At 35.7% G+C, this 23,594-nt stretch overlaps 6 protein-coding genes across 6 annotated transcripts; 1 reads left to right on the top strand and 5 right to left on the bottom strand.

The window, feature by feature from the left end:
• Positions 1-104: 104 nt before the first annotated feature.
• Positions 105-2,069, bottom strand: EV154DRAFT_477926 (uncharacterized protein; the record flags this gene model as incomplete). Its single annotated transcript, XM_051598144.1, has 1 exon — positions 105-2,069. The coding sequence occupies one exon, from the start codon at positions 2,067-2,069 to the stop codon at positions 105-107; it is 1,965 nt and encodes a 654-aa protein (XP_051461238.1).
• An 802-nt stretch (positions 2,070-2,871) lies between these two features.
• On the bottom strand, positions 2,872-3,780 carry EV154DRAFT_477925 (uncharacterized protein; the record flags this gene model as incomplete). The annotated part of the gene is made up of 1 exon (XM_051598143.1): positions 2,872-3,780. The coding sequence occupies one exon, from the start codon at positions 3,778-3,780 to the stop codon at positions 2,872-2,874; it is 909 nt and encodes a 302-aa protein (XP_051461237.1).
• Positions 3,781-7,023: 3,243 nt separating this feature from the next.
• Positions 7,024-9,151, bottom strand: EV154DRAFT_497132 (uncharacterized protein). The gene has a single exon (XM_051600230.1). It carries the CDS (start codon positions 9,130-9,132, stop codon positions 7,042-7,044), a length of 2,091 nt encoding a protein of 696 aa, XP_051461236.1. The 5' UTR covers positions 9,133-9,151; the 3' UTR covers positions 7,024-7,041.
• A 115-nt stretch (positions 9,152-9,266) lies between these two features.
• Positions 9,267-11,293, bottom strand: EV154DRAFT_497131 (uncharacterized protein). The gene has a single exon (XM_051600229.1). The coding sequence runs from the start codon at positions 11,282-11,284 to the stop codon at positions 9,338-9,340; it is 1,947 nt and encodes a 648-aa protein (XP_051461235.1). The 5' UTR covers positions 11,285-11,293; the 3' UTR covers positions 9,267-9,337.
• A 3,473-nt stretch (positions 11,294-14,766) lies between these two features.
• Positions 14,767-16,329, top strand: EV154DRAFT_576632 (major facilitator superfamily domain-containing protein; the record flags this gene model as incomplete). The annotated part of the gene is made up of 3 exons (XM_051606498.1): positions 14,767-15,017; positions 15,114-15,242; positions 15,319-16,329. Exons 1-3 carry the CDS (start codon positions 14,772-14,774, stop codon positions 16,327-16,329), a joined length of 1,386 nt encoding a protein of 461 aa, XP_051461234.1. The 5' UTR covers positions 14,767-14,771.
• Positions 16,330-18,444: 2,115 nt separating this feature from the next.
• Positions 18,445-20,342, bottom strand: EV154DRAFT_599647 (uncharacterized protein). The gene is made up of 4 exons (XM_051607124.1): positions 19,830-20,342; positions 19,700-19,762; positions 19,580-19,626; positions 18,445-19,516 (listed from the first exon to the last, which is right to left on the bottom strand). Exons 1-4 carry the CDS (start codon positions 19,978-19,980, stop codon positions 18,590-18,592), a joined length of 1,188 nt encoding a protein of 395 aa, XP_051461233.1. The 5' UTR covers positions 19,981-20,342; the 3' UTR covers positions 18,445-18,589.
• Positions 20,343-23,594: the final 3,252 nt, after the last annotated feature.

Here is a 23,594-nt window from a genome sequence, read left to right as displayed (position 1 = left end):
AATTATTAAAACAGTGCTAAAGGTAGGTTTTTATTTTGAAAATGAGACATAGGTGTATCTCCGTGATTACAACTGCTTTTTAAGCGAAGCGATAATTACTCGAATCAACGTGGAAAATGAGCCATTTTATCCCGTGGCAAACGAATATAAGAATCCTTGTTTATATAATCAAGGATTACTCCATTTTCGAATTCTGCCATAATTTCATCACGAGAGGTGACAATTATTCTTGTGTTTTTCTTACATTTGATATTCATTCGGTTACTTCTGACTGTTTTTTTTCGATAGCGTTCCGCCATAAAACTCTCGTCACAAGCATTTAAAGCATAAGTGGATGATTCTTGATGATAATAGATTGCATTACCCTCATCTCCATAGTCGAAGCAGACAAAACCAAAGTCCATGTACCGTGACACGAATTCAATCTCAAAGTGAAAAGTCTTAAGATTTCTAAAAATCGTTAAATCATACTTAAACAAATTGGATTTCCCCGATACGTTTACTGGATTGACGCAAGACACGAATTCAATGTTTGGCAAACGCTTTGATATTATTCTCAACAGTTTTGGTGGAGGAACAAAACAGCAGGATTCCATAGACCTCAAGTTTTCTTTCGTGTTTGTTGCTGACAGGTGATGTTTTTTTTTAGTTGCAATCGAATGATTGGCATCCCTACCAATGGTGATGCCCTCGTTTAATTTTCCTATGCAACAAAAATCAAAAAGCTCGAGATTGGGATAGTTGGTCAATACATAATCTATAAATTTAAATTGGAAGTCTTGGCCCTTGTCACAAGTAATAACAGCATTCAAATAATTGACAATTTCTAGTCCAGTTCCTGAGATAGATACGTCTGGCAAAATAAAGTTGATATCCGGCTTTCTCCAGTCTCCTTCTTTGTAATCGCAGTCCTCCAGGTCATAGGAAAGATGTAACCCATCTAAGGAATTATACTCTAGACAATCAAGTTTCGTTCTAAAATCGGGGTAATCAGCGATGTCCATTTGACAAAAAGGATTCTTAGTTCCCTTAAGAACGTCTACCACCTTAAAAAAAATGGTCATCTTTGTTTCAGGGAGCTCTGCGATTTTTCGGCCAATGGGTATCGCTTGAAAATTCAGAATGGCTGAGTTTAGCGTACTTAATCGGCTAAGAAACTTCACAACGTTATCCCATTCCATATCAATTAACCAGTCATATAAGTCGACGCCACCTGTTGTCATTTCCAGAGTGGAAAGCTGGGTGAAAACACAACTATTCAAATATTTTAGATACTCCACTGGTATTGCAGACCTTATAACCAATCTTTCTAAGTGATTTTGTAAGTTGAGATTAGCAGGATCATCCATAAACGCATTAATTTTTTCTTCTGTGCCACCAAAACCAATTCCATAGTCAAGCGATGTCAAATTTGGACATGCTTCTTGAATTTCAAATATCGTCACTTTCGAATAATAACTATCCATTACTGTCAAATCTTTTAAATTGGGAAATTGTTTTAAATAGTCAAGTGTTCTGTTGAGTTTTTCAGCACCTATATCTATCATGTCATGATATTCAAACCACATACTGGTAATAGTCTGGCGATACTTATAACACAATGCATAATGCATTTTAAGTACATCAAGACACTTGTAGTGGGGGAGTCTGAAGGTTTGAATTTGATTTAGACACTTCTTTGACTTTGTGTTGATTAGATAACCATAGTAATTTTCATGGCATTCACTATCGGATACGTCCAACGTTTTTATATTTGGAAAATACTCTAAAAAAGTTACCAATTCCTCTTCACTCAATTCTTCTGAAGGGTGGTACCGAATTGCAGACAGTTTGATTTTTTGGACCAGAGTTCCGTATTTAAAGTATTCGTCACGTTCAGACATGCCCAGTTTCAAAAGTCGATTGAGACTACTATAGCCACCTCGTCCCAGATGCAGTTCCTGATATAGGATACAAAGTGCAGGTTTGGTCCAACTTTTACATACAAGAGCATATTCCAAAGTTTCTAGTGGCACCAAGTAGAGAAATATTTCACTAAGGGTTTCAAAGGGAAGATCTAGAATGTGCATCTTAGACTTTATCTTGATTTATTTCTTTTAAAAGAAGAGAAAGAGACTAACAGTTCAGCCACACGAAGAAAGAGTAGACTTCAGGTATCCGTAAAAGGATAGGTACCCACAAATATGTAGCACGAGTTGTGTAACAAGTAAAGGATGAAATATATATCTGTGCTGCGGTTACCCTGTTTTTTCTGATTCGCTTTTAGAGATACCAACTAGTCACTAATTTTGAAAAAGCTAATATTGCTCTTGCTTTGTGACCAACGCTTTATACATTTACCCATAAAACTTTTGTTACTTATTAAAGTCTATAGGCGTATTACTAACTGGAGGTGTTTGTTTCAATTTCTTGTTATTTTTGCTGATCTCATCCAAAACACCTGGTGTAAAACACAGAATTTATATTTTCATGCCAAACTAAACAAGCTCAATAGCGCGCTGCAAAATAAACATTGCAAATGATTCTTGTTTAAAGTGAGGATCATAAATTATTATTCGAGCTACAATCATATACTCCCGTGTTGTACTGTTGCCGAAAAAGAGTAAGAAGGTAGAATTAATGGCATAGTATTGACTCTATCTTTTTTATCTACTAAAGCCGATTGCTATTATTGATCTGATAGTAAAAGCTAATACTCAGACGATTTATGGGATACACTTTGCCTCTAATATGTCTTCGTCCCATACCGATTGCTCTCAAAAGATTGCAAAAGCTAAGACTTCCGACGAATAATTGTTATTTATAAAAAATAGTGCTAAAGGTCGCTTTTTATTTCTAAAGTGAGATTAGGCGTATCAAGCGAAGCGATAATCAATCGAATGAACGCACATCAAAAAATATTTTATCCCGTGGCAAACGAATATAAGAATTTTTGTTGATATAATCAAGGATAACTCCATCTTCGAATTCTGCCATAAGATTACCACAAGAGCTGACAATTACTCTTGTATTCTTCTTGCATTTGATGTTTATCCGGCAACTTCTGACAGTGTCTTTGCTATAACACTCCACCATAAAACTCTCGTCACAAGCAGTTAAAGAATAAGGGGACGTTTCTTGGTGATAATAGATTGCATTACCCTCCTTTCCATAGTCGAAGCAAACAAACCCAAAGTCCATGTGCCGGGATACGAATTCAATCTCAAAGTGAAAAGTCTTCAGATTTTTAAAAATCGTCGTATTATATTTAAACAAATGAGATTTCCCCGATATGTTTACTGGATTGATGCAAGACGCAAATTCAATGTTTGGTAAATGGGTCGCTATCATTCTTAACATTTTTGGAAGAGGAAAAAAACAGTAGGATTCAATAGACCTCAAGTTTTCTTTCGTGTTTGTTGCTGACAGGTGATATTTCTTTTTAGTGTCCATCGAATGATTGGCGTCCCTACCAATGGTGATGCGTTCGTCTAATTTTCTACGGCAAAAAAAATCAAAAAGCTCGAGATTGGGGTAGTTGGTCAATACATGATCTATAAACTTAAATTGTAGGTCCCGGCTCTGATCACATTCGAAAATAACAAATAAACAATTGACAATTTCTAGTCCAGTTCCTGATATGGATACGTCTGGCAAAATAAAGTTGATATTGGGGGTTTTGCAGTCACCTTTTTGGTAATCACAGTCTTCCAGACCATAAGAAAGATGTAAGCCATCTACGGAATTATACTCCAGAGAATCATAATTCATCCTTACTGTTTGGCAGTCAGCGATATCCATTTGACAAAAAGGATCTTTATTTCCCTTGAAGACGTCTACCAACTTGAAAAAAGTGGTCATCTTCGTTTCAGGCATTTGTCCATATTTTCTGTAACTGATATACCGATTTTTTTTCTGGAGCCGCGTATAAAGAAATGAAATCTAAAGGTCTCTTCACTGGTCAGCACGATTTAGCCATCGTTCTATGTGTTGATGGGTTCACTTCGAAGGTATCAAGAAAAAGTATGGTGATGGTACACGTTATAATTGCTAGCATTGATCCGTCTATCAGGTAAATTTCGGCTCTATATACAATACATCCAATCTTTTTACGTCGTAATAACACCATTTGCAGATACACCGATGAATATACTTTTCAAGTTGCAATTCTTTTTGGTGACACTAAGAAAGACTTTGACTCGTATCTGCGTCCAATTATTGAAAGCCTTGATCGTTTGAGTCGTGAACCTGTTGTTGTTCGCAAGAATGGTGTTCATGTCACGTCGGCTAGAATTTTCAATTTGGGTGTCATTGCAGATGGTATAGAGATCAACCAGCGGTTGTTGATGTTTAGTGGTCATACCAACTGGTGGGGATGTAGATTTTGTATTGGTAAGTCGTCAGTTTACTAAGCTATGACCGTGGACACTAACAAAATGACCCTTCTAAATTTAGTTAAAGGCGGTCACCCAGTTGACGGAGGAAAAGGTGGTATGTACTTCTTTGGCAGAGACTCGGCTATCAGAACCAAAGCTTCTTTATTACTTGAGAAAGACGCAGTAAGTATTAACTTGTGTAGCCTTTTTTACATATTTAATTGATTTACCTTTATTAGCCTTCTTGTCCCAACCACAACTATGGTATTAAAAGTGCTTCTCCCTTTGGTCAGTTGAGTACCTTCCTCTCCATCGACTTTTTCATGTGTGACGAGCTACATATGTTTTCGAATGTCAGCAAGCTTTGCTTCGACATGCTTTCACCAAAGCTCAACACTCGGTTCAAGTTTGATGGTAACGAAGACACGTACCCGTTTGCTCTCGAGACTGCTGATTTTACTCGCATCAAAACCGCCATGGATGACTCCCTTCGTGCAATTCCTGCGGATTTCAGTGGTTCGTTTGCTGGTGTCAATCTGGATAATGTTAGATCTATCTATCGTTCGGTGGACTGGATCGCCTGGTTGGTGCATGTGATTCCTACGATTGTTGCCCCACTCTTTCACGCCAGAGAAGCAACCACAGGATTTATTGCCCTGTCTCGTGGTATTCAATTGAGTTTGCAATGGTCGATATCCGAATCTGAAGTGAAGGAAATTGAGAGGTAAATATTCATTGTTGAGTTGTAATTTATGTAGTGATATTTACTTGAACATTATATTTGCTTATGATAGATGCTTTAAGACTTGGTTTGATTACCTCGATACCTGTCTTGATAGCAGCTCTATCTCCAGAACCGTATTCAGATCGAACATGCACCAACTGAACCATATACCATACATGATAAAACGAATGGGGTTAGTTATCGATTGTCATCATAGTTATTAGACTTCCCTTTTGTACTAATTTTTCATTTCTCTGGTAGACCGTTAAGGTGTTATTCTGCAAGATCATTGGAAAGGTCTATTGGCATATACAAGAAGCGAATCCGTTCATCTTTGAATCCTGGTGTCAACGCCGGTAATGTCATGGAAACTCGTGAAATGTTCTCTTTTTTGCAATCCGATGGTATAATCGATAGTTCCGCCTATGATTTGAAGAAGGATAAAGTTAACAACTTCTTGCCCCACCCGTCCAACGATCCATTGTTGCCTCAGCTGTGGTCACCCTTTCACTGGCGGGTAAATACTGTAAAGCTGGGCCAGGTTGTAAAGCAAGCAAAAGAAAAGCACAATCATACCATTGGCGGCTACCTGGCAAAAGACTGGCTTAAAGCACTCTCTCAATTTTTGATTCGTCTGACTGGTAATACTTCGGCTGTTATAACTTCGTTCCATCAGCACCAATTTGTCAACATTTCTCAAAAACTCTGGACAAACAATCAAATATACATATCTGATTTGTGCAAATCGAAGAACGCAGCAAGTTCGCGTGGTGGTGAGTTTGTTATGTTTACTGCAATTCATAAAAATCGGTAAGTTGATGTTTGCAAATCAAAATTATTGTGTACTGACTTATTGTAATTAGGATGTTCCGGCCTGTCGAAAACTGGTACGTTTGTAAAGTCTTGTTTTTTTTTGACTTTACATATCAAGAAGGTGCTCCGGGCTCGAACTTCGTTTTTGGTGAACTGATGAAGAATCATGACGTCTCACCATACTCAAAGGCTATCCCGCGCGTGAAACCTTACGATGAGGCTGAGCAAAAAAAATTTGTGGTCTTTGATGCCGAGGATCTTTTGTCTGCTGTCGGATTGGTGAATGCGGTTGACGGCTCCAATAACAAATATGTTATAAAGACTGGTGACGCTTTTAAAGTCGATATGAGTAGTACTGCCGGGAAGTGTTGGAAACATTGTTTTCCGCTGAGAATAAAATATAAAATCATTAAAACCCACAGTCACATGTCCCCTTTTCTCATTTTACTTACGTAATCTGAAGTTGTCTTTTTCTTACCCTGGCTATCATCCCCATAAACATTTTTTTTCTTTAAAAAATCACGTTTATCTATTAACATGGTATTGCTACATCTATTTATTTATGTATAGGTTGTTTTTATAGAGATTTGAAAATTTGGCTTTGCGATCAGCGATCAAAAAATCAAAAATATCGGAGATATCGATATTTTCGATTTTTTGAGCGATATCGCCAATATCGATCAAAAAAAACATTTTGATTGCTGATTTATTTTAGGGTGCATCTGTGCTACGGTTGCCCTGTTTTTTTTCTGATTCGTTTTTAGAAGACATCAACTACTAATTTAGAAAAAAGCTAATATTGCTCATGTTGTCTAGCCAGCGCTTTATTCATTTAATCATTATACCTTTTTTACCCAATAAAGTCTATAGGCGTTATACTAACTTGTATTTGTTTCTATTTCTTGTATTGACCACATATTTTGTATTTATTTGTTCAACTAAAAGAGCTCAATAGCGTGCTGTATAATGGACATTACAACTGATTAGCAGTTAAAATGAGGACGTGAGCTACGATTATAGCTAACAGTTTAAGTCTTCTTCAATATTTAATTTTCTAACAAGAAAAGAAATCTCGAAAAGGTTTTCTTTAAGTATTCATAGTCAAATCCAATAAACATAAAAACTTGTAGTGTTAGAAGTCTTTAGTAATCAATATTTATTACAAATGTGAGAATCGATATGTACATAATCAAGAAGAATCCCATTTTCAATCTCTGCGATAACATCACCGCACAAAGCTTTAGTGCCAACAATTATTCTAATATTCTTTTCACATTCAATAGTCAGCATGTGCCTTTGTGCATTCTTGCGTATACAATCATCGTCCTCAGCTCTAAAAGATGTACTAGAACAATAGTACATAGCCGCAGAACCATCTGTGTAATTGAAGCGAACGTACCCAGAAGCAATTTTGGATGGAGAAACAAATCCAGTATCAAAGTAAAAAGTTTTTAAGTTTTTAAAAGCAAGCAGATCAAACGTACCTGGTATTGATCTTTTGTTATAACCAACATAATCAGTGCATACAATGGTTTCAATTCCTGGTAAATAATGACCAATCATCCGGTAAAAACTTGGATCAGGAGTGATGCATCTTGTTCTGATTGACTTCAAGTTTTTTTTTGTGGTGGTTGCTGTGAGATGATGCTTTTGTTTTGTCAAATAGGAATGTTTCGCGTCCCTACCAATGGTAATGTAGTGATTAAATCTATGAGCCATCACGACATTTAAAATCTCGAGGTTGGGGCAATTAACCAATGCGTACTGCACGAAGAGAAACATATAGTTTGTTCCAGTATTGTATATAGTAACATTAAAGTTATTGATAATTTCTAATCCAATCCCTGAGATGCTAATATTTGGCAAAACAAAACTAGTAGATGTTATAGTTTTACGCTTAATGACGCGGTTTTCTTCTGGAAGATCATTTGTTGAGTGTTCTAAACCATAAAAAAGTCGTAGTCCATTCACCGGGTCATACATCATGCGGTCAGCGAGATTTTGTTTGCCTTCATCGGCAATATCTATTGTACAAAAAGTGTTTTTCTTTCCTTTGAATGCATTAACCAATCTAAAAAAAGTAGTCATTTTTGTTTCCTTCATCTCTGGGCGATCTCTGATAGTATGCATGGGATAGAAAGATAATTCGGTATAATCCAATGTACTTAATCGTCGAGCAAGTTTCAGTACATTTTCCAGACCAATTTTGTTTATCCAAGTATACAAGTCTACTCTAGACATTATCAACTTGAGTGTATTCAGCTGAGTAAAATTACACTCGATCAGGTATTGTATATATTCTACGGGAATATTTGTTGAACCAAGAATCAGACTTTCTAGGTCATTCTGCTTGATCTGAAAGGCGGGATCGATAGGCAAAAAATTCTTCGGATCTTGTACCATATAAGAGTGGATACCAAAGTTGAGTGATGTCAAATTAGGACAAGCTTCTTGTAGCCGAAATGGCGTGATACTTGTTGCGCTGCCACGAAGTATTTTCAAACTTTTTAGTTTGGGAAATTCCTCCAAATATAAGAGAGTTTGTGTACTTCTGGGGAAAAGATCCAAGATATATCCCATATCCATATTATCACAATAATCCTGAATTTCCAGGCTGGTTATAGTCTCGCAGTACCGGCAGCATAAATTAAAATGTGCATTGTATGAGCCTGGATTGTAAATGGACATATTCGGAGCAGTAATAACTTGGATTTGATTCAAACACTTGTCTGATTTGGAATCAAGCAGATACCGGAAATACCTCTTGTAAAGTTTGTTGCCGGCGACGTCTAAAATCAGTAGATTCGGAAAGTATTCCATCAATGACATGAATTCTTTCTCGTTGAATTCTACAGGCGCGTCATAATCGGAATCGTAGTCATCAAAATCATAGTCAAAACCGCCTGTATAGTTTTCAAAATCGCTGTCTGAAGCATCAGAATTAAACCCGCAACGGGAACGGTTTAGGGAGGACATGTACTTTTTATTTGAATAAACGAATTGAAGTGTTTTTACATGAGCACCATATTTGAAACAATCATCGCGTTCTTTTGTGTCCAACTTGAGTAGTCTCTTTAAAAGACTACGATGTCGATCTCCAAGTTTTAAATTTTGATGCAGGAGTTTCAGTGCAGGTTCTTTCCAGGTCTTACAAACAAGAGCACATTGTAACCGTCTACTAGAATTAAGGTCGGAAAAAATATTTACAAGAGCTTCCAGAGGCAATTGTTCAATGTGCATTTGGAATCAGTTATTAAATCCTGTCAAAAAGAACTTCTACCGCGTTGTGCCTGTATTTCTAAAAGGCAAGTACAAAAAAAAGAGTCACGTTTTCGGAAAATGGCGATTTTATATTTCGTACATTTCAAAAAAAAAAGCGTTTGAAAAGATAACACTAGGTCATGATTTGCAAAGCGAAAACTGTGTCTAGGTTATGTATCATTTATTAACGTTTTTTAAAATAAGAATCCTGGTTTATGTCATCAAGGAGAACTCCATTTTCGATTTCTGCTATGAGTGTTTCATAATGGCCGAAAAGTATTCTAGTACCCTTGGTACATCTGATATTTATTCGGCTACATTTGAATTTGTAGCTTCTGTAGCGTTCCTCCATAAAACTCTTGTCACAGGGAAGTAAAACATTTTTTGCTGATTTTTGGTGATAATAGATTGGTGCGCTTTTATTTCCATGAGAAAAGCAAACAAAAACGAAGTCCATATAATAAGATAAGGAATCAATGTCAACATAAAAAGTTTTCAGGTTTTTGAAAGTTGTCAAATTAAATGCAATCAATTGGGATTCTTTTGATGTCTCGACTGGTTCGATGCACGACAAAAATTCAATATTGGGTAGATGAGTTGATAACATCTTCAACAATTTTGGAGAAGGAGTGAAATTTTTGGTTTCGATGGCCCTAAGGTTCTCTTTCGTGTTTGTTGATGACGAGTGATATTTTTTTTTTGTTCGTGCTGAGTGGCTGGCGTCCCTGCCAATGCTGATGTGTTGCCTATGTTTTTTATTATACTCGAAATCAAAAAGTTCGAGATTGGGGTGGTTGGTCAACACATATTTTATAAACTCGGATTCCAAGCTTGGGCTCTTGTCAAAACGTATGGAAGCCCTCAGATAATTGACCATCTCTAGTCCGGTTTCTGTGTTGTCTATGTCTGGTAGTTTAAAGTTGATATTGGGTCTTTTCCGGTCACCTTCTTGGTACTCAGTGTTCTCCAAAACGTAGGAAAAAGATAGTCCATTTACTGGATCACAGTGCATACTATCAAAGAGCAAACATTCTTCCTCATCGTACAAAGAGTTGTCACCAATATCCATCTGGCAAAACAAATTCTTTTTTCCCTTGAACGCATTGACTAACTTGAAAAAAATAGTCATCTTCGTTTCATCCGACCTTGTGTTTCTTGGTTCGTCGACCTTTGGTAAGAAAAACATAACGGTAGTGTCCAAAGTGCTTAATCGATTGAAAAATTTCAGAAGATTCTCCAACTTTACGTCGTTAACCCAGTCATATAAATCATGACCGAATGGAATTTCCAGTTTGGAAAGTTGAGTAAGATCACATTCAGTCAAATACTTTAAATACCCCGCTGATATCGAACCATTTAAAACCAATTCTTTCAGGTTACTTAGAGCGTTACGGTTGGCAGGGTCGTTCAACAATGCACCAATTTCCTCCTCGGTATCGCGCAAAGTGAGTCCATAGTTGAGGGATGTCAAATTTGGACAGGATTTTTGAATTTCGAATATCGTCACTTTTGAATTGTAGTTTCCTGTTATTGTCAAATTTTTTAGACTGGGGAATTGTTTTAAATAGTCAAGTGTCTTGTCGAATTTTTCTGCGCCTATACATGACATATCTTGATATTCAATCGACATACTACCAATAGTTGCACGATACTTGTAGCGTAATGCGGGATACATTTGAAGTATTTCTGGACTGACATTCTGTGGGAATTTTAATTTTTGGATTTGATTTAAACACTTGCTTGACTTCGTCCTGAGTAGATACTGAAAATACTTTGTACTGTTTTCATCGCTACACATGTCCAAAGTCTTGATATTTGGAAAATATTCCAATAATGTTATAAAATCTTCTTCCTTGAACTCTTCTGGGGGGTAATCGTTGCAAAGTAATTTAAACTCTTGTACAAAGTTTCCGTACTTGAAATATTTCTTGCGCTCGGTTTTATTCAGTTTTAAATATCGATTGACATGGCTACAACGAAGGTCATTGAGATCCAGTTTCTTATAAAACATCTGGAGTGCGGGCACGGTCCAGCTCTTACATACAAGAGCATATTCTAATGGGAGGTGAAATGGTGCCAAGTAAAAGAATACCTTAGTAATGACTTCGAACGGAAGATCGTGAATGTGCATAGATTTAACGAAAAGTAGGAAAAAAAGAAAAAAAATTAGTTCAGCCACTTAAAGAGAAGTTGAAACTTGGGTTAGCTCCTTTGACAATCCATAAAAGGAATCAACAAATTACAAGGTATGTGTAACAGCCGAATGAAGAAAATGTGTTTAAACCACACTGACTTACATCAATCCCAGCCAAAACCCAGCAGCTCACTCTGGGAGGTCTTCAGGGTATAGCGAAGACTAGCTTAAGACGCAATATGTCAAAAATTGGATATGTTTTTTCGTTTATAGAGGCGTTTCTTAAAAAAAAAAAGTTATTATTGACTAAAAAATAGGTTTGTAAGATCAATGATTTTATCTTTTGGTTTGGTGCTAAGACGTCTCGGTTTCAAAAGATATTACAATTGTTGCAGTTTAATATCTGATTGATTTTGTGACCGCCACATTTCAGATTCTCCAAGTTCTTTACAAGACAGCCATTGCATGTCTGCAAAAAAAAAAAAAAAAAAAAAAAAAAAAAAAAAAAAAAAAAAAAAAAAAAAAAAAAAAAAAAAAAAAAAGTACTTTCTTATGAGTACTTGTGCAAAATGAACATCTATTCATTATTCCTGGTGTTTTTTTTTCCTGTTTTTGTTGTACTTCGTGGAACTGCTTATCAAAAAATGGATAACATGATCCGTAGCCTTTTGGTTCCTGAGATAGTTGGGCCACCGTATTTCAGCAGTTTGAAAATCATAAAAAGTGACTAAGGCTTCAAAGTGTTGGAGCAAATAGCTTAAAGTGACATTATCCAACAAAGATAAAATAGCGGTTTCTTTTTTTTTACAAAAGAGACTCTACACGTATAACCATCGGTATAGAAGCTGTTAAAAAACATCCTGCCTTTCACATGCAATGATTGTAATTCATCCAGACTGTTCTTGTTAAAATAAAAAGTTGCGTATTGTTCGCAAGCATACCTTTTTATTTTCAATTTTCTGAAGTCGAAACATTCAAAAAAAGATCTTTTCGTGAAGGCAAAAGGTGTCTCCTTTTGTACATAACGAATTTTCCTTACAAAAATTCCATGTAGTTTTTGATTATTAATTGCCATTTTAAGCTTGAATTAAGGAATACTGAGCAGCCTTGGTGGTTGGAATCGATTCTCTTTATTTTTATGCGTTTTTGAGCTTTATTCTTTGATGATGATTTCTTCTCTTTTAGGTCTCTTCCGTAATTGATTTGAGCTCTCAGTTTGTTGCAATAAATTGGACTGTTATGGTAAAGTCAATGGTAGTTGTATCATTGTTGTTACTTGTTGATTCGCTTCAATCATTGGTTTGTATTTTGACGAAATATGTCTAAAAACTGGCATTAAATCAAAAGGGGTCTTATTCAATGTCGCCTATGTGATAGGAGCTGGTGGTAATAAGCGATTTTTTCACAGAGCTCCGGCAAGGTTGATGGTTGCATGTTAAACAATATTTTTAATATATGGCCTTATAAAATAGACTTGATATACGGCATTCTCAAGTACTATGTATTGTTAATACCAACCTTTGCAGATAACTACATATTAAAAAAAATCATTCACCTGAAATTCAGTATGGATTATTTATAAAAATAGTTACTGGCAACGCTTTCAAATAAGAGTTATTGTAGCAAGTTGAAAGTTTTTACACGCGGACGCTAGTACTTGACCATAGTTGGTAGGACCTTCTTTTTCGACAAGCATGCTTACACCTTCAAGACCGCTGAGCGCCGTCCATATTTCTTCAAGATGAGGAATATGCGAAGTGTATTTTTGTTTAAATCTAGCAACTATTTTTTATTTCCATTAATAAGTGGACATAAAGAATACCAAAGGTTTTGTTTGAAAAACTCGTTCGGCAAGTCAGCTAGGTATTTGAGAAAGTGGTAGTTTATAATGTTTGAGCCCTTACTCACAATAGAAGCATCTGCATATAGCCCAAGGCTGATATACAAGTAATTCTGATCTTGGAAGCTGTCTATCAGTGTGTATTGATACTTTGTTTAGACATACCTAAAATTCAACCAAGTGTTCTCTTAAAAATTTATCATCAAAATCATATTAGTCGTCACTCAGGGCTTCAGTCCGTCATTTATCATGATGGGGTTTTCAGATGTTTTCGTTTAAAGACGGTTCATAATCAAGATATTTATTTTTTAGGTAACGAAAACAACTGTTACCTACACGACCCAACTATCTTGACCCTCGATAGTCACCCGTTTAAGGTTTTGTACACCTAAAAAAAATTATAAGCGTTCTTTCTTAACCCGTGACTATTACTGGATAGTCTTATTCTTTTTCGCATCACATTAAACATCATCTCTTTCTGACCACCACGCTGCCTTGTTACTACAGTCTCTTCTCAAATCGATTCTGCAATAAGTAGAAATGTAAACTTTAAGGTATTAAATCCATTTTTTCTGTACCCTATCAAGTCAGTGATTTACCATTCGCTATTGACCGATGGCGTTGTACTAGCTAATCTAAAGCTGGAATTTTACATATGTAAATAAAAGCTGCTAAATGGCATTTGTAAAAGTAGTTGAATAATTATTAATGATCGCATCTTGTAAAACAGTTTTTGTTATCAATATTTGATTTTTTGTGTCACAAAGAGCAGGATAGAAGTGTAGCCTTCTTTCTCTTTTGTGAGCTTCTTTTTTTAGCTAGTGACCAAGAAAATACACAGAAAAATCAATATGACCTTCACATGTTGTAATTATTCATCCCTATTGATGTTTAATGGTTTGGATCTATGCTACGTTCGCAAAATTTAATTCCGAAATTAGCTGTCTAGTTTTTCTCCTTTTCATGTTTTAATACCAAGCTCAAAAATAGCACTATTGAATAATCAATTTCTACCGCTTTTTTTGGACATGAAACGTACAAAGACCCACTGCTGATCATGTTAATACCTTTTAGGATAAGCTTATATTCGACTGGTTACTTTCCTCGACCTCTCACAATGTTCATAAATTACTCTCTCAGTACTTACTTTTAAACAACGGAAGCTATATGTTCGATAGGAGAAAAATTCTGCTATTCTTACCCACGTTACATTCTTACGAGACAATAGACCCGAATAATTATTTCACTTGATTCCCTTTTAAGAACATTGTTTTCAAGCTCGTTTAAACCTCAGATAGAATTGATTAAAGGAAGGGTTCCGAATTGCGGAAAATCCCTGGAAAATAAGGGTAAAAAAAAGTTGAATGACATAATGAAACTCAAGAACCCTTAAAAACAGGGTCGTTACCTAAACAATGCATATGTTTCTTCCCCTGTATTGGATTAGACTTTTTTCTCTTCGCTTTTTTTTTTTTTTTTTTTTTTTTTTGGTTTAACACCAATTCATAGCTGTTTAGCGGTCCATTTAGTTAGCAGTGTTTAAAAGTCGGATGCTTAATTAAAAAAAAAAAAGGTATATAAACTCTATGTTGCTGTATCACAGTTTTTATTTCTTTTTAAACCAACTTTTTTTTTTTGTCAGTCATGTTGGATTCACTATTTTTCCAGAGACTTAATACACCATTGATCCAAGTTGTATTTTTGGGTATTGTTTCTTTATGTGGACCCGGCATGTTTAACGCCCTTTCCGGTTTGGGTGCAGGTGGATCCATGAGTGCCAATATTGGTTTAATCGATTCTGCCAACGGAGCTCTGTATGGTTGTTTTTCTATTGTCGGCTTCTTTGCAGGTACTTTTACAAACACAGTGGGTGTAAAATACACATTGACAGTAAAGTATTTCGCAGTGAATTATAAATTATGATATTTCTCCCCTCTTTGTAATAATTCATCATTATCCCCCCCCTTTTTTTTTTTGGTATCTTAGATTGGCTCTGTTGGATATGCAATCTATGCCGCTGCCATGTGGGTTTATGATCGTAAACAAGTTTCGGGTTTTGTGGTAGCAGCGGGTGCAATTCTCGGATGTTTGGCTTCATTGTTTTGGAGTGCGCAGGTAAACAGAGATCTTAAAATAAATCATTAAAAATTAATCATAAAAAGTTAATCTCTAAAAAGCAACTTCATTCCAGGGATCGATCATGATGTCTTATCCAGAAGAAAAAAATAAAGGTAAATACGTTGCTATCTTTTGGGCGCTCTTTAATTTCGGTGGTATTCTCGGCTCAGTTATTGCTTTGGGTCTTAATCTGGAGAATGAAGCAGGCGGTGTTTCGACAGGTACATACACAGCATTTGTCGTGGTGATGCTTGTAGGTGTGGTCTCCTCTCTTATTATTGCAACACCCTCCAATGTCGTACGTCCAGATGGTACACATGTAGCAGTAACAAAGGCGTCGGATTGGAAAACCGAATTAAAAGGTGTATTATTGGTTTGGAAAGAATGGCGTATGATTTATCTCATTCCTGCCTTTTTGGCTTCTAACTGGTTTTATTCATACCAATTCCGTGTTAACGCTGTTTACTTTGATCCATCCGCTAGAGCCTTGAATGACACCATGTATTGGGGTCTTCAAATCGTTGGTTCACTCTTGATCGGTCTGTTGTTGGATTATCAAGGCATGTCCCGTCGTGGGCGTGGTTTAGTATCACTCGGAGTCCTGTTTTTAATCGTTATGGCTGTCTGGGCGGGCGGATTTGCTTTTCAATTGACTTTCAATAATGATTATCATAACCCTATTGGTTGGAAAGATGATAGTTTTGGAGGCCCTTTTGTGCTCTACATGTTTTACGGTTTCACAGATTCACTTTATCAATCTTATCTTTATTGGTTGATGGGTGCCATGTCTAACAATCCTTCCTTACTCGCTCGTTATGCAGGGTTTTATAAAGCCACACAATCTGCTGGTGCTGCCATTTCTTTTGGTATTGATGCCATAGACATTCCTTTACGCTGGGAGTGCCTTATTTGCTGGATTTTGGTCTTCATTTCTTTCCCATTGATCGCCATTGTTGCTAACAATGTTACAGAGACCAATGAAAATATTCCTGAAATTGTGGGATCATTTAATGATATGGAGTCCATTAGTTCTTCCGCTAATGAAAAAACACACATAGAAAGAACACACTCATTTGAAGCTTAGAATGCTCCCCTTTCCCCCCCCCCTTCTTGTACTTATATCATATCAATAAAGGATCATTTTTGACCAATTCGGAAAAAGTCGAAAAAGCTCATAAGTTCATTGGCACGTGGAGAAAAGTCTCATGCCGTGTTTGTTCGTATACCGTACCACACAACGTACACTGCTGCTAAGGCACGCTATATAATTTCTAAATGTTAATATAGTAAGTGATTGTAAACGTCCAAATTGAAGAAAGAAATGATAATAATGACAGTGTTTTAAGCTGCATTGAAATTAACTATGTTGCTTCGAAGGTTTGTATTCAATTGGTGAGTTATTGATGTCATATGGTAGGTAAAAATTTTTGACAGACCCGTTACTTATAGAGATGTAAGACACAATACAGTAAAGAGAAAGTTATTGCAAGCAGCAATTAATTAACCATGTAAGGTAGGATATGATTTTAAAGACTGTTACTTTTGTTTTATTACCTGAAAACCATGGTGATATCCTTTCAATTTTCTCAAGAAGCGTATAACGTGTTTGTGATTATCACTACAATACCAGTATTGTAACAGTTGAAAAACCGTTTAGATACAAGTGGTCAAGAAAGATACATGGGTCCGACGAAAGTTTACAGCTTGACTATATGATCAAATCCTTTTGGATTACCATAAAAAATCCTGATGTCATAAACAAGTGAACTGATATCAGTAATCTGCTTCTGTGCATTGACGTAACAGCCTTTAATCGGACACACATTCTCTTCATCATTATTAAAAATCATAGGGCGAAATTACATGGTTTCTGGAACTTGAAGTTTTTAATCCTTAGAGCAGTCGTTAAAATCACATTCGTTGAAAACAGATAGATTTCATTATCTTCTTGCTGCGTGGGTGGACGGATAATAATATAAATCATAATAATGTTTGATGTAAGTTTTCAAAGTGCGGTAGTAGTGGTATATTAGTATGCTTTTCATGACAAAATATGATCCAGTAGTTTCTATTCTAGCTTTGTTTAAGGCCGCCAAAGCGGCCCCTGTCAAGTACTATTTCTACATCTACTTAAGTATATAAAAAGACAGCCTGTTCGATTGAAATTCACCCTCTTGAGAGCATATATACATAGCTTACTTAGAGGCGGCAGTCAATAATGTGCTATAAATTGCCCGTTCTAGGTTAGCTATATAGACACCTTATCTATCCTTAGGAATCCCTCTTACTTTCGTGATTACGTTTCTTAGAACATTTTTGCAGGTTGTCTCTTTTTTTTTATTAAAGTAAGTTTTTGGTAGGTAAATAATGTTTCATATTTGTGCAACATCACATAACCAGAAACACCGATGACTTCATGTGAGATCATAAGAACTTTTTCAAAATAGGTTCCTGTCGTGAATTAATATTTGACCATTAAGCAAAACCTGAACATTTTATCTGTGTGTAACCATCAAGGAATAAATCTTATCACAAATTTCCAAAAAAGTCAAATATGTTGAAGATGTCATTGCCGTATACAGTTTCATCTTGAGTACTAGGCTAATGGAGTTTTATATATGAATTAAAGTTGCAGGCAAAACAGAGATACGGCAACATGCACGGCGAAAACATTTGAATCATTTGTATGAAAATTAGACTGAAGGTAAAGCCATCATTTATTTGCGTCTTCAAAAACAGCAGTTTTATTATCAAACGACTTGAGCATTTAATCTTTTTATGCCTGTTCAAAGGTCTAGGTCTTTTTTTTTTTTAAGTACGACTTTAGGCCAAGACAAATATATATTGTTTTACCAAAAACCTATTATCTGTTATCATCAACACGAAAGAAAATAAGATAGAGAAAAATATGATAACAACTAATCTGTGTTGTACTCGTCGGTTTATCGGCATATTTTTTTCAAAAAATTAATTACCGTCCTGTCATTTTGGCTAGTAAATAAAGAAAACCCCTCTTTTTTATTGTTGTTTTTTTTTTTTTTTTTTTTTTTTTCGGCCATGTTGTTGTGTTTATAAACATTAAGGGAAATATTCCCAGGGAAAAAAAAAGAATCACACTTATTGAAAGGAGTTTTATTTGTTCGCGTAGTAGATAAATAGCTTAATTCATGGGTAGCCAATCCCAGAGGCTTATTATATACTATACTAACGATTGTCACACTAATTTGAATGCCATTTCGGGTGGTTTGGACGTGCCCCAAACATTTTCTAATGGAACTATTTACAAACTTTATTGATATAAAAAAACAGCTGAGGAAATATGTACATTTTTGCTTTTAATAAATTCAATACGTTTCCCAACTCTGATCAGAAGGGCTTTCCAAAAGTGAATTGAAAGCTAAATCAGGCGCTGAAATATCTTCACTCGTGAATTCAGAGAAATCAAAGTCATCGACTATGTCAAGTAGTACATCAGTAAATTCTTTGGTTTTGTTATGGGAAGTTTTGTCGTCTTCTTCAGAGGAGCTACTGATGACACTGTCATTCGAGCTAAAGTTGGTTGGAGATAATGCTGGCGTCATATCGGTCTTGGGTCGTCGATGGTTCCTCTCTAACAAATAATTGGCAGGATGACTATGATCTGGATAGAGTTGTACGGCTTCAATTTGTTCACTTTTACGTGCCGACTCGTTATTTGAAGTAGCGCGAAGCGTAGCAGGTGTAGTAATTGAGAATGTGAATTGCTGGCTAGAGGCGTTACTAGGAGCTGGCTTGCTAGAGGCTGAGTTAGATTTCCTGGATAAAGTCTTTTTGGCCTCTGTTTTCTTAGTAGCTGTGTTGCTAGATTCTTCATGATGGTCGGGTTTTTTTCTTTTTTTCTCAGGAGAGGCGTTTGGGATAATTTTTAAGGTACCTTCAACTGATGAAGGGCGAATTTGAAGAGGTATCAGAGAAGAGAACTTTGGGGGAGGAGAAGGTAGAAATGCTTTTAAATCTGGTGGAGGACCAACCGATAATAAGCAAGATTCGCTTCGATTGTCAATCGTTGTACCTTTGAGATTACTAATTTCTAACTCTAGTCTATATATAATAAATCTCAGCTGCTGATTCTCTTGATATAATTGGGTTGTAGCATGATGATGGCTGTTCTGAACTTGTCTAATTTTATTTTCCAGTTCTTTCACATAGAGTTCCTTGCGCTCTCGAAAAGCTCTTTGGGCCGCCCTATTTTGAGCTTTGCGTTTGATTTGATGTTCCTCTAGTTCGGGATCCTTTTTATGGGTAGAAAACTGTTAGAACAAAAAGGAAAAAATATATATCCAAATGTTACTTACATCATCTTCTTCGCCAATTGGCTTGCGACCTAATTTTTTCCCGCTGTCTATTAAAAAAAAACAATTTTCTTAGCGTTAGACAAACATTTATGTAAATTAAACTGCGATTATAATACGTACCAATACTTTGATCATCCTCATCATGGGACATGACAGAATTTGAATCATCATTATTCATGTAACCTATAATGTTTTTGTAAAAAAGTATCAATGATCCGTCAAAAATATGAATAAAATAATTTATCCTTACGAAAATCTTTTTTGTGTAAGACTTTGTCTTGTTCATTGCTATCTGTTGAAATTTGAATCGACTGATTTCCTACGTTATTGTCAGGATTAATGCGTGCCACTTGTTGGGTACTTTTTGCTGGCATGGTATTGGGTTGCATATCGTTAGCCATTGATATATGTTTATAAAAAAAAATTATCGAGTAAGAAGAGAAAGTTTCAATATTAAGTTAAAGAGAGAAAAAAAAAGGAGCCAGTTTATATAGATCACCGGAAAATGTAATTCGTCATGTGCTGATTAGTTCAACCGTTATCCTTTATATGTTCTTTTTTTTTTTTTTTTTTTTTTTTCACTTGCTGGTCTGAGGTTAGCAAACACTCATAGCTCAGAGTTCAGCCCGGAGAGTACGTGAGTGGTTACCACAGATACCCCGCTGATGTTGTACGGGTGAATAGGTCTTATTCTTAATTCTGATAACAGAGAAGAAGGGAGAAAGAAGAAAAAATTTAAAGGAGCAAGGAACCTTTAAATGTGTCTCTTTTACTTTGCTTGTTTAGATTTTCTGTTTCCACGCGTACAAAGATTGGAGGGAGAAGAAGATTTGAGCGTACAAACAACTTGTTCTGGAATAAATCTGCGACCCCCGAACTTTATCATGGAGATACATTGACCCAAAACTTAATAGTGTAGGGCGTTTTGATCTCATTTCTTTTTCGTCTAGGTGGTGCAATCATATTTATATTTTTCACTTGGTGAAACTTGAGCTTTTAAATGTTTACGCACCCGATACATACAAAAAAAAAACAAGCGGTACCGAGATCTCACAACACATGCCCATATGTCCATAAATTACTTAAATTGGTAACAACAATAAGACATTCTTTTAGTTCAAGAGTTACTTTTCTACTACGTGCTGTCTGATCGGAAGTAACTTGAAAACGAAGATAATACGTTTTACAGATCTCTCTCAAAAAAAAAGATAATGATTGTGTTTTAAAATATCCTTTAAAGGGTTGATTATCGGGGAAAGATAAAAGATAACAAGAATTTGCATGAGCCTAGAAGTTATTTTTATTTTATAGAATACAGAATTTCAAACACAGGTTAGTTCCTACATTATGTTATCTCCTTTTCACTATTCGATAAAGAATAATTCTAACAGCGAGTATGTTAGTCCCGGAGAAACGTTTTTTTGTAATTTCCCCAGATTTTTGAAACATAATCGTGTGAACATAATTTTGTGCGAGCTTAATTTGTGGGTGTGAGTGACCCCCTTAAACACAAGTCTAAACTTTATCTACGATATTTCAGATCTTGTGAAAAAGTAGCATGCTAGCACCATAAAATATATTACAAATACTCTGTTAACCCTTACGAACAAGTAAATGATTTACACAGATTAATGCTATATGCCCTCAGATATAATAAGCCTCTTTCTCTCTCATTTTTTTCTAAATATACAAAAAATATTTAATCCATACATTTAATGCCTACGTGTCTTGTAAGTTTGCCATAATACATGCAGTTGTATTTACGCAAGTGTGATGTAATAAAATAAAAACCTTTAATTCCAATGCGTCACCTATGACAAAGAAATAAAAAATCAAAAAAAATAAATAAGTTGTAAACTGCACAGTTCTTGGACTGAGACTGACAGTTGTCTTTACAAAACCCAGCACAGCCCGAAAAAACGGGTAACACAAAAAGACCAACTCCACTTGTTAGTAAAAGAAACATATTCACCGCAAAATTGCGGTGAAAGTTAACAATAATTTTGACTGACGGATCCGGTCGATCTTTGACTATTCTTATATCTTGGGCGGAAATTTTAAAAATTGAATTGTAAAAAATTGATCGTATCCCGTATGACTATAACTTCGACAAGAAACCAAATACTCGTAAAGATTGATTTTGTTATGATTTAAATATCTACGATAAATACATAATAATATTGTCGAAAAAGAAAATGTTTTACGGTGATATTTAATGATTTTTTGAAAATGAAAGGATATTTATTTGTAGACTATCTGGGGGTAAGATTTTGTATTACGTTACATAAGTTTCCCAGTCTTATTGAAAAGATTTTTTTTTTACAGATCACTCCTCTTTCCCCAATTTTTTTTATGCAAATCTTTTGTAAATAATAACATATGGCATAATCTGTTACTAACTAAAGCTTTCCCGCTGTAAACTATTGTGTGTGGTCTTTTGGCATATGATAAGATGAGTAGTTTCCGCTGTAGTGATTGCAGCTAGAACCAGGCACATTGAGGGATATTCTTCCACTCTGATCCTTGGGTTATATGGTGTTGTGACATTCTTGAAATCAATTGAAGCTTGAAAGCAAATTGAAGGAAAATTGTCCAGCCTGTGTTGCGATTATTTTTTTACACAAGATTATTTGCAGTTACTTAATCAAACAAACAAAGAAGGTGTAACCCCATTTTCAAGTTTCCTAGCGCAGCAACCCTACCCCAACAAGACGTTCCGTCGACTTGTAGCAAGTGATATTCTAAAAAAGTGAGGTGAATTACTTTAATGAATGCTTCTCATTAGAAATCTGGGCAAGAATGCATCTCCATGTTAGGTCTAATGTTCAGGTGTCAAGTTGGTATCAACCCAGGTGACGTCTAAATGAGTTTGTACAACTATTCGCTCAGATGGACGCATAAAAATATTAGGTAGGTAACTATAAAGATTTATAAAAAATGAGGATGAGTTATTACCCCATAAGTGTTATATTCCTCTATTTGATATAACTTGCATACCTCCTAATGAATACAAAGAAGCATTAAATTACATTCAACCTGCTATTGAAGCCAATCAAGCCATTCCTAAAGGTTCATTTTGCACTATACCTGAAAGTGTGGTATCCTTGGATACTCCACCAAATGTGACAGCGTATAGAAAGCCTTATCCAGTCCCTCTTAAGATGAAAAGCATTGTAGAGGACCAAGTAAAGGAAAGGCTCGATAACGGTATTACTAAAGTCGCCCCTGCTAATTCAGAATGGAACACTCAGCTAACTGTAGTCAAGAAGACTGATGCTAAAGGACAAATAAAAGGATATCGCGTCTGTCATGATCCCAGACATATGAATTGTTTGTCAAAGTCTATTGACCGAATGCCCTTACCTATCATCGGTGAGCTTCTTGAGGATTTAAAGGGTGCTACTGTCTATTCAACCTTGGATCTTAAGTCTGCTTTTAACTCATTAGAGTTAAATCCTAAAGATGCACATAAATTAAGCTTTACTTGGCGTGGTGTTCAATATTATCAACCTATAGGCACTGTCTTTGGCATTCGTCATGTCAGCTCACAATTTCAGAGTACAATGAGTATTGTATTAGAAGGTTTACCTTGCGTTCGATATTTCGTTGACGATATTGCTTGTTCGAGTAAATCCATTGAAGAACATAAAGAGCATTTAAATATGCTGATAAAACGATTAACTGAAGTAAACTTGATGTTGAATCCAGATAAGTGCTGTTTCTTTCAAAAGTAAATTTATCACCTGGGATTTCGTGTAACTCCTTCTGGTGTATGAAGAGCTATACCTGATAAAACGGCAGCGGTTTTAATAGTGTTGTGTTAGAAGTAATTTGCACCTTCGGCCCATTCAGAAAATTGCAAAGTGATAAGGCTACCGAATTTGTCAATAGGTGTATGTCATGCATAAAAAGCAATATTGGGTTTGACCATGCAGTATCATCCAAGATCTAATGGAGCTACTGAAAGAGCTGTACAATCCGCTGTGAAAACCGGAAATGTCTAGACCTCCGTATT

This window comes from Mucor mucedo (assembly GCF_025094135.1).
Source record: "Mucor mucedo strain NRRL 3635 chromosome Unknown EV154scaffold_14, whole genome shotgun sequence".
Lineage (NCBI taxonomy): Eukaryota > Fungi > Mucoromycota > Mucoromycetes > Mucorales > Mucoraceae > Mucor > Mucor mucedo.
The sequence above is the reverse complement of the archived record's forward strand: the minus strand, read 5'-3'. Positions and strand labels throughout refer to the sequence as shown.

What these genes read in the sequence shown, in the direction of transcription:
- EV154DRAFT_599647 (XM_051607124.1), bottom strand. Translation starts at nt 19,980, where the DNA reads ATGGCTAACGATATGCAACCCAATACCATGCCAGCAAAAAGTACCCAA. An exon ending in CTTACACAAAAAAGATTTTC is followed by an intron (nt 19,763 to 19,829) that starts GTAAGGATAAAT and finishes AAAACATTATAG; the next exon opens with GTTACATGAATAATGATGAT. An exon ending in TGAGGATGATCAAAGTATTG is followed by an intron (nt 19,627 to 19,699) that starts GTACGTATTATA and finishes TTTTTTTAATAG; the next exon opens with ACAGCGGGAAAAAATTAGGT.
- EV154DRAFT_497132 (XM_051600230.1), bottom strand. Translation starts at nt 9,132, where the DNA reads ATGCACATTGAACAATTGCCTCTGGAAGCTCTTGTAAATATTTTTTCC.
- EV154DRAFT_497131 (XM_051600229.1), bottom strand. Translation starts at nt 11,284, where the DNA reads ATGCACATTCACGATCTTCCGTTCGAAGTCATTACTAAGGTATTCTTT.